The sequence below is a fragment of the Chrysochloris asiatica genome, unplaced genomic scaffold (genome assembly GCF_000296735.1).
Source record: "Chrysochloris asiatica unplaced genomic scaffold, ChrAsi1.0 scaffold00261, whole genome shotgun sequence".
In the NCBI taxonomy this organism is placed as follows: Eukaryota; Metazoa; Chordata; class Mammalia; order Afrosoricida; family Chrysochloridae; genus Chrysochloris; species Chrysochloris asiatica.
The window spans coordinates 2,748,371-2,759,188 of record NW_006408779.1 but is presented as its reverse complement, the minus strand read 5'-3'; the positions used below and the strand labels follow the sequence as shown (position 1 = coordinate 2,759,188).

The following is a 10,818-nucleotide window of genomic DNA, read 5'->3' as shown; positions in this document are numbered from 1 at the left end:
ATAAATCACTACAGGTAAATAAAACACCACAGGTAAATAAATCACTACAGGTAAATAAATCACTACAGGTAAATAAAACACCACAGGTAAATAAAACTACTATTAGGAAAAGTCACCAGGCTACTATTAAGCAGTATGTGGATCAAGGAGAGAATGTGTTGAAAAGAGATTCCCTTCTACCAGACCCTAAAGACGGCCACAGCCCAGAAATACACACTGTCCTCCAGGGAGGCACTGTCATTCTCAGGGCGGGAATACTTGGGAGACGGCTGGGGAACCACTCTGGGGTCAAATTCAGGTACCCCCACTCACTAGCAGCAGGACCCTGCCATGCTGCTGTACCATCTGGCCTCAGAGGCTCTCCTCTTCAATGTGTGTGTGTGTGTGTGTGTGTGTGTGTGTGTGTGTGTGTGTGTGTGTGTGTGTCTCAGAGAGAGAGAGAAAGATTCTACCTTCCAGTGGGACCCTGACGACCTGCCCATAGGGAGAACTGAGGTGGGGGAGGGGAAGGACTGGACCTGATAGCCCTTAGGAGAAAGTCACCAGGCATCAGAGCTCCAGCCTAACTCCTGCCCCCTTCGGCCCCAGTCATCTTTAGGAACTGAGGACGGTCACTATAAACACTTTAGAACGTGCATGCATCTGAGGAAACGGAGCCGAGAAGGAGGGCACTGCGAATACCTGTGCTGGCTACCACGTCCAAGAAGAAAGGCCCTCTCAGGTGTGTGGTGAGCGAACAATCAAAAAAAAAAAAAGGCCCAGGGCAGGTGCCCACCTTGGGGAGGAGTGCAGTCAGATCCTGACACTAGGCCTTGCTTACTCAGTGCCTGCCCGAGTCACCGGATAACAGAGACAATGGCCCAGCATACACATGGACGCCCTGCACCATGCTCTAAACAGTATTCGATCTGTTTCTATTACTTAGCAACATAACTACATAGGAGCTTCAAAACATTTATGGAAAAGTTCCATGATCTTTAAATTGCATTATCCATGAACTTTCTGAAGACCCCTTGCATAATTACAGAGGCAAAGGGTGCGGTGGCACTGCCCTTTATCTACCATGTGACTGTGTTGTGAAGTAGGCGAGTAACTGCTAAGACTGTGGTGTGGCACCAAACCTGTCCAGTCCTGCGACAGCACAGAACAATGTCCGGGTGTACCTGGGGCTGGACGGGGAGCTGAGGCACCTGAAGGTGGGCCTTCCCAGGCATTGGGACGTGGAGCGTGGGCTGGACTGGCTGCTGCAGGGGAGCCGGGAACTGGCTGGACAGGGGCACAGAGATGGGCACGGGAGCTTGCTGAGCCTTCACAGGGATCTGGAGCTGGGTAGGTGGTTCTACCAGAGGTGGCGGCTGAGAAAATGGTATCGCAGAGGGCGCTGCCGTGGCTGAGGCGCCGGCTGGAGGCAGCCTGGTGGGAAGCTGTGGTGGCGGGGTATGCAGGCTGGCAGCATTCTGCACGGGTGGCCCCGTAGTAGGGTCGTATTGCTGCTGACTCTGCTTCTGCCCGACGAGCTGTGTGGCCTGTGGAGCGGGGGGCATCCCTCCTGCAAACCCAAACAAAACCCCAATGACACTGACTTGGACATCCACAAGTGGTCCAGCCAGTGAGTTACAAGGGGCCCGTCCCCTAGAAGTCCGTCCCTCTGGTGAGAATGGGACAGTACACGCAGGGCTGGGGAATGAGTGCCCCACAGACAGAGTGCAAAACAGCTCAGGGCAGAGCAGAGCAGAGCGGCGAGGAGCCGTGTGGTCCACTACAGTTACCAGAGGGCCTGCGGGGCTCTTCAGCCCTCTGCCATGAGAAAGCCGCCTTGACACAGAAGCCACACACCAGCAGAGCTTACCTTGTGCTGTCGGCATTAACTGCTGGAGAGGAACGCCGGGGCTCACCCCTGGGTGCTGGAACACTACCCCTTGGTGACCCACTTCTAGTCGAGGTCTCTTAGATTGATCTAGAATAATTATTACAAAAAAAAAAAAAAAAGAAGGAGTCCTGGTATGGTGCTGTAGGATAGCTCTGGACTGCTAAGGTTGGCAGTTCAAATCCACCAGCTGCTCCTCAGCAGTGTATACAGGGTGACTATGACATAACAGCAGCAACAGCAGAAAGAAAACATGTGCATGTGTTTCTGAAAAGGGAAGCTGTTCTACACATGAACCAAAATCCAAATGCTATTATGATACGTAGTGTAGTGGCTCCGAATTGGGCTGGGAACCGCAGGGTCAGCAGTTGGAAACTACCGGCTGTTCCACAGGAGAAAGATGAGGCGTTTTGCTCCCATGAAGATTTACAGCCTCGGAAACCCTGTACAGGGTCTCTATGAGTCGGAATGGACTCCATGGCACGTAACTATCATGAAAGGTAAGAACGGTAAGCATATACTACTAAAAAGAGTGGCATATGAGTACAAAAGACAAGCAGCAACCTGAGACAGATAGTTGCCACACACTCAACTGACAAAGGCTAATATATGAGGGCAATGCAAAAAGTTCATGAAAAAATTGAAATAAAAGATAATGACATTTTCCCACAAACTTTCTTAAGTTTGTCACTTAGTACTCAGAAAGTTATATAGTACTGATAACGACAGTTAGCACTCAGAAAGCTCTTACATTTAATGAGGAAAAGATCCACAACCAGAGTGAAAAAAACAGGCAAAGTATCATGGACAACAAGGCGAGAGGAGCAGATGCACAAGTGGTTAATTAACATGAAAAGACAGTGTGCACCGTTACTCAACAGAACCAAGCCCTATCAGTTCCAACAGGGATCCTGTCAGACAGCAGAACGGTTCCACAGGGTTTCTGAAACCGTACATCTTTACAGAAGCAGACAACTCATCTTTCTCCTCAGGAGCAGCTGGTGGGTTCAAACCACTGACTTGTCAGTTAGCAGTCAAGTGCTTAACCACTGCATCATCAGGGTTCCTTTACCCAAAATTAGGTCCAAATCGAAACAAGACCGGCAGGGGGAAAGAGGCTGGTCATACTAAATGAAACGTCGAACACGTGAAAGAACCAGAGTAAATGAACAGGGAGACCTGCCCTGTATGGGAGGGACAACATCAACACTTCAGCACCCATTCATTTCTACGGACGTTTCCTCTGGACAGACTGACAACTGTACAGGAAAACAGGAGGCTAGGTGTTCAGTCCTTTGTTGATTACACTGAAAAGAGGGGCAGTAAGAACAAATCCAAGTGCACATGGGTGTGATCAACTGAACACGTGGCACACCATCCACATGACAGACCGTGTGGTTGTCTAAAACAACGAGAAAGTATGACGTGGAAACACCTCCAAGCTCCCCTATTAAGTAAAAAAAAAATCACAACACTTGAATACTTATAAAGACAGCAATGCCTGTGTACAGAAAAAGGTCTGCAAGAATACACAGTACATTGATGGTGGTCTGTGTCAGGGACTGGGCAAGTCATTTCAACTTAGACGTAGATCTCACTTATACTTACTGATGTGCTTCTGATCTGAAGGGAAAATCAGTAAGGAAAAGAAAGCCTGCTTTGCCAAGTGGCTGATCTCCCAGGAACCCTGTGTACACACACATGGATCAGCAGGGGACACACCTACGCAAACACGACTCACACACTCACAGACAATCTGTCCAGCTGGAATCCCCACAGGAAAAACTCTCAGAGTGGAGAGAAATTCACCCAAAATCAGTTCCCTGGAGCTCATGGACTAGGACCCCTGAGGCCATGGCTATCTGGCCAGGACATACCTGCTGACAGAGGCAATGACTGCTGCCTCTGGAAGGGGTCCACTTCTAGCGCGCTGCCCGCCGCAGCCACCAGGCTCCCTGTGAGTGTTTGCTGTGGGGAAGACAGAAAAGCGAGGCTTGAGACTTGACATATGTTACAAAAACAAATCAAGACTGAGACTATCATCATTATCCAAAATACGTACCTCATTCTCCTCAAGTAACAAAATGTGATCTGAACAAGGTCAAGTTGAAACACAAACCTAATGTCTCCTTACACATACTAGAGAGTTAGAAGTCTAACTTACCTGTGGAGGAACAAGAAAGACCTTGCAAAGAGTCTACGATTCTGGCTTTCAGTGGGATTTCAAGTGAGTGCAGATCCAGAGTCCCTCCGAGACCCCTGGCTATGCACATGGAGTAAGAGCAGAGGGTCCATGCGGGAGCAGCAGGCTCGGCCCGCGGAGGCTTTCACACCCAGAACAGCACACAGACTGCACAGCACGCTGAACGGACCTAGTGCCCCCGTCAGTGATAAGCTAACCTGGGACCTCCATGTGGGGTCCTCTTTGCAGTTAGCACTCTCCTTGACACATAGGTCTGTGAAAGGTAATACGGGTTATGTTTTACTTGAACTACTGCTCAAACAAAAGGCCACCAACAAGTCTGGGGCCTTGCAGACCTAAGCCTGCATCTGTGCCTTCTACACTTGTGTGCACCAGCCACCCTGACATTCACAGCAAATGCTGGGGACGGTTGTTCCTGACAGTCACTACCTCCAACGTTATCATGCAATGATCTGACTACATCTCCCCTGAGGAAAACGTAGACCCTACAGATGCCTGAACAGAGTTACTGCAAACCTGCTACAGACTAGTCACCACTGGGGGAAGGGCAAATGTCTGAAAAGGAAGTCAGCTAGAAAACAAGTGTGTTCCACACGACAGCACCCTACCAGGGTTGACAGGGATGGAAGGGTCTACAGGGGAGAATACAAATTCATTGAGGGACAGGCCCCAGTGTGTTAGTAGTAGTTATCGTGGGGGCAGTTCTTGGGGTATCTTGCATGGTTTTCTGAATTTCCCACATGTTCTATAATAAACACATATTACACGGTCAAAAGAAGTTATTTTTCAATTAATCAGGCCTGGAACTGATCTCACCCCTGTAGCTTAACTTTCAGGCGAACAACAGACGTACAAAGTGAACGATAACACCAGGTAGGTAAGCACTCCTTAGAACAATCAACCATACCAGATCAAAAGGCAGCACCTGCCCAGAGACAAAGTTCAGAAAGTGGAAAGAGACAGGACAGGACAAGTGGCAGCGAGAAGCCCACAGAGGAAGCGGATGGAGAATGTTACAGTGTGGAGCTTTGCAAGCAATCACAGGAAATAAAATGTGTATGAACTGCTGAATGGAAAACCAATGTGCTCTTTACACTTTCACCCGATTCACAATAAAAAAATTTTTTAAAAATACTCATTTTTATTTAATTGATAAGGATTCTGCTTCCAGTAATGAATGGCCAACTACTTCCTATCAAGCATACTGCAGAGAACCATAATCTCTAGAAGGCACAGAGGAAAATACTGAAAGGTTGGCAGACAGAGGCAGGGACTCGGCACTTGGGAGGAGAAGGGAACTAAGCAGGATGCTCTCCAGCTGACTCTGAAACTGGGCCTGCAGGGGCATTCTCTGGGCAAGGTCAAGAACTCAGCTCCATCCCCTTAACAAACTGCTAAAGCAAAACAGTCCCTACTCTTTAGAAGAACATAACAGAATCCCAAGTCTCTACAGCAAATCATTCACAGTGTCTACAACCCAATTCAAGACTCACCCAGAATACAAAGAACAAGACCATCAAACACGATGCACATTCAACAGACAGCAACCTGAAGATGAGTCAAACTGGAATTAGCAGACAAGAACATTAAGTTAAAGACATACAAATAATTATATCCATGGGCATAAAAACAACAAAAAAGTTGTAATGAAGGGAGTAGATCTCAATAGAAAAAAATATATATATGCTATTAAAAAAAATAAAATAAGATTCTAGAACTGGAAAACAGAATATCTGAAATCAAAATATCATTGGGCAGGCTTAGTAGCCAACTAGTGATGCACAAGAAAAGATCTTGGAAAAGACAAAGAAAGTTGGAGCCTCCCCAACCTTAACGCCAGAACTAGGTGGTGTTCACCTACCACTACCGACCACTCTAAAAGGAATAAGATTCGTAGGGAAGTCCTAGATAGAAGAGGAGGGTAATGAGGAACAAAACTCAAAATCATAAAAGAGACCAGGTTTACTGCTCAGATAGAGACTTGGGGGGACCCCTGAGTCACCAATGAAACCTGGAACTGAACTCATCCCCGGTGGCCCAACTTCCAGCCAAATGATAGACAGGCCTGAAAGGGAGGTACCTGCTCCTTAGAGCAGTTATCTAACACTGAAAGGACAGCAGTTACTGAGGAATAAAGCTGAGAAGGCAGGAAGTGATAGGAAAGATACATGGAAACAAGAACTACAGGGAGGACACAGGCTGTGACGTCACACTGACAATCCATGTCATAAATCAAAATGTGTATGAATTGTTAAATGAAAGTCATTCTACTCTGTGAACTTTCATCAAAATCATAACAAAAATTTAAAAACAAGAACAACAAAGTTGGAGAGCTCCACTTCCAAGCTCACTATAATTAAGTCAGACAGACCCAAAGAACTGAATAGGGAGCAGAGAAGAACCACACTCACAACTCACACATCGTATCTGCAACCCAGACTCCACAAAAATATAGCGGGCAAGTGGCCGGCTTTGAAGCAATGGTCCTGGGAAATGTGCTGTTTCCACTTTCATTAAAATATCTGCCCCTCAGAGGGCACGGAGGAAGTCTCCCTCTCTGAACTGAGCCATGTCTGCATGCGTGCAAACTCCTCCAGGCACCCTGTCAATAAAACAAGCCAACCAAGCTGCTGCTGGCCAGTGGATTCTAAGTGTAGCACAGCCCCATGGGGTTTTATGAGGTTGTAAAGCTTAATGGAAGCAGAGGGCCTCAGCTTACTCCCAAGACGTGGCTGCTAGGTTCAGTTAGCAGTGCTACCTTGTCAATTGCTGAGTGCCATAGAGTCGGTTCTGACTCATAGCAACCCTGTTAAGGTTTCCAGGGCGCGGCTGGTGCAGCTGAATCGCCAACCTTGTGGTTCAAACCTACCTTGCAGTCCAGCGCATTAATCCGCAGCACCACACCAGGACTCACATAGCTGATACTTATTTTTGGTTAGCAGAACAGTTTTTATCTTCACTATCTTCACAAGTAATTAATTGGGAAAGACACTGTTGACTTTCATATGTACATTTGATTTTACATTACAAACCATCTAGTCTAAGGGAAATTTTTTCATAAGAAAAAAAGTGTTATTCTATAATAGAAATATCATTCTGAGTGCCAAAGCAGAATTTATCCATAGAAACTAGAATGTAACTTCAAAGAGTTTAGAACTACACCAAGAAAAAGATCAACTAAAGGAAAGACCTGTGACCACAGGAAAGGCCACTTAGGACATGGACCACATGAACTGTTTCTCTGAAGGCAAGAATTCCGACCCGGAGTAGCTGGCAGTCCAATTGAAACTGACAAATAAATGCACAGGTGTTACCATGACCGGAACCTTCCAACAAAGGCAAAGGCCACTTTGTAAGGCTAGGTGCTGTCAACAAAAGGACAGAGAGGGTCAGGAAGAAAGCGGGGTGCCCACCTTCCTAAGGATCTCAGCAGAACTAGGGCCTGAGATAACTTATACGGTCTCTCTTAACTCAAGATTCCTAAAAGCAACCAAGTACAATTTTTGCAATGGCAATGGCAAAGACACCCTCGTGGGGCAATGGTTAAGCATTGGGCTGCTAACCAAAATGTCAGCGGTTCAAACCCACTAGCTGCTCCACAGGAGGAGGAAGTGGCCATCTGCTTCTGTAAAGATGAAAGCCGTGGAAACCCTATGGAGCATTTCTACTCCATACGCTCACTAGCAGCTGGAACAAACTTGACAGTACCGAACGACGACAGTGACCAAAGAGCTTTGATCGCACCGTGATTAAGTGGTTGGCTGCTAACTGAAAGGTCAGTAGTTTGAACCCACCAGTTGCTCCATAAGAGAAAGATAAGGCAGTCTGCTCCCATAAAGATGTACAGCCTCAGAAGCTCTATGGGCAGTTCTCTGTCCTAGAGGATTGTGATGAGTCAGAATCAGTTGATAGCACATAATAATACAATGACAACTGAGAGGAAACCTAAACTAAGAAACAAAAAAACACATGATACCTTCTTTCTAAAGCATATTAGGCTTCTGGCAAGATGGCGGACTAGTCAGATGCACTACATGGACCCTTTACAACAAGATTCAAAATAAAACAGACATAGATAAAAATTCTGGCACTATGAACTTCAGAAGAAAGTTAAAGAGGTGGATGGAGTACTTGTTAGGAGGAGAGGTTGAGCAGGAACGGCGAGTGTGGGACACTGAATGGTGAACAGCTGTCCCGACGCAGCTTGACCATCTTGTATGCAGCTTGACCATCTTGTATGCAGCTTTGGCAAGCAGAGGGAAGCTGGACATTCGAGCAGATGTCGGAAAAGATGGGACGAAAAGATGGAACTTTCTCTTTGTTCCCATGATCCCTGGTGACCGGAAGTGGGACCAGGTCCCACTTACATCCACCCCCAGAGCAGACACTGCTCTCTGGGAGTTCGGAGAAGCATGATTAGGGGCCAGCTGCACCACCTGGTGTACTGTTGTGGTGCCCGGATTTAGGTGGGCTTGGCTCCAGACCTATAGAACTCGACAAGCCACCAGGCTAGGATCTGACTGGTCTCACACACAGCTTCCCTGTGGTCCTACCAGGCACTGAAATCAGCTCCATCGAGGGTCCCCACAGACTACTTGTAGACTGAGTGCCCTCAATATAGATAACACCGAGACCAGCAGAAACTCCATCTCGGGCGAGGAACTCTGTTGTCACATACCTTCCACAACCAGCTCATGAGTTCCTTGAATTTCAGAAGCCTCCCCACCGCCCACCACCTGAGATTTCTCCCCTCTGGGCCCACCACTGTTTGTTTTTACAAATACGACAACCTCACAATGCCCCAGAGCCAACAATTTCAGCTCACATGAAAAAACAAGAGAGAATAACTCAAAACAGATGACCAAGATGCAGAGCCAAAAGATGTTTGTGAGGAAGAAAAAGTAACAAAACTAACTGAAAAAGAATTCAAGATGTTGATAATAGGGACCTTCAAAGGACTGATGAAAAGATCAAGGAACGCAAGAAGAACACAGAAAAAATAACTTTAGAATTCAGGAAAACACTCCTAGAACAAGCAGGCAAATAAATACAAATTCTGAAACAATACAAACCTACATTAGAAATCCAGAGATTAATAGAAAGATCTCAGAAACAGACAATATATTGAAAGGGCAAAGAAACATATACAAAGCAATGGAAGCCTGAATCAGTGAGCTTGAAGAAAAATCTCTCGATACTGGTATACTAGAAAAACAATCAGAAAAAAAGAATGAAAAAATCCAAAGGAAGACTAAAAATTATGTGGGACACCATGAAGAGGAACAACTGAGGGGTGATCAAAATTCCAGAACAGGAAGAGACAAGCACAGAAAAAACTGTCCTTAAGAGGTGTTGGAAGAAAACCTCCCTAACATGAAAGACAAGACGATAAGCATACAAGAAGCTGAATGAACCCTAAACAGGATAGATCCCCATGAAAATTACCATGGCATGTCACAATCAAACTTCCCAAAATTAAAGCAAGTTGAGATACCACCTCAGATCACTAAACTTTTAACTATACACTTGAAAATATGAACATGTATGTACCATAAAAAATCAGCAATAATTGGGTTAGACTTGTAAGATTAAAATGATTCACTTTCTATATCATCAGAATTCCTGAAGAAAAAAAAAGAGAGATAAAAACCTTCCAATTACGGTGGTTTTTAAAGATCTAATAAACCAATGTGAATAATCATGCCAATATTATTTAGCATTTAATAACTGCACTCAACAATTACCCCAAAACCCCTTGGAAGCAAACACAAAGTACTCTATATCCAACACTGAGAACTCTGGAGTTAATAATAAAAATCCTGTACCTAGTTGCAGATTACAAGACTTCTCCTGGGAGAACTCCATATCTCCACCCTTTCAGAACGCTCTGCCCAGGCTGGGGCAGGCAGCAGCTACACCTCATCACTCTCACTCCTGATGGCATTCTGCTGTATGAAAGACCAAATTCCCTTAGCCACCCTGGGCCGATGGACACTTTGGTTCCTTCCAGACTGGAGTTCTGACAGACAACATTGCTAGGGCATCATCCTCCACGTCAGCTGGAGCATCTCAGGCACAAGTACTCACCTTTTTCAGATCACTCTTACCCAGTGTGGATGAGGAACACCACTGCCCTGCATCACATTAGATTCTGACAAGCTGTGGAGTGTTACAGTAACTCCATGTGGTTCAGCTTGTGTCACCGTGGGACTGCATGTCATCTTCATGAGCTTACAAGCATCCCTTGGCCCTCTTGCCCCTCTACTCGATCAGGTCAAATGTGGGTCACGTGGCCCACACGCATCCCTGCACTGCAGTCCTCCAGGCAGTAAGAGCAAAGATGCCCTGCTAATAAATTCATGACCATTCTTCAATCTAAGTTGTATCAAAATCATTAAAACAAGCATCTGAATACTGGGTTTCAATAATGCCCCAAGGTGGAGGGTCAGCAAAGAAGAGGCAGCCCTTTCACAAGATGGAACAATCCAGTGGCTACAACAATGAGTCAAGCACAGCTAAAGCCTGGGAGGCTGGTACAGAGCTGGGCGGTGCTTGTCTTCATTGTGCCTGGGCTCCAGATGTGTAAGAAGCCTAACACCAACTGGGATCAACGATCAACACTCATGGAAGCAGCAGTCAAGAAATCAGACGACGTATTACATAAGGCAAATCTGCTGCACAAGAACTTCGTAAAGTGTTGAAGAGCAGAGATGTCAGCTTGAGGACTAAGGTAGCGCCTGACCCAAGC

At 46.1% G+C, this 10,818-nt stretch overlaps 1 protein-coding gene across 1 annotated transcript in view; it reads right to left on the bottom strand.

The window, feature by feature from the left end:
- EP400 (E1A binding protein p400) overlaps positions 1-10,818 on the bottom strand; it is an 81,885-nt gene that overhangs the window by 65,322 nt on the left and 5,745 nt on the right. The window contains exons 2-6 of the mRNA XM_006874083.1: positions 6,151-6,153; positions 3,741-3,835; positions 3,047-3,051; positions 1,850-1,957; positions 1,164-1,549 (exon numbers count right to left, since the gene is read on the bottom strand). Coding sequence (XP_006874145.1) covers positions 1,164-1,549; positions 1,850-1,957; positions 3,047-3,051; positions 3,741-3,835; positions 6,151-6,153 — 597 coding nt within the window. The remainder of the gene's footprint in view (positions 1-1,163; positions 1,550-1,849; positions 1,958-3,046; positions 3,052-3,740; positions 3,836-6,150; positions 6,154-10,818) is intronic.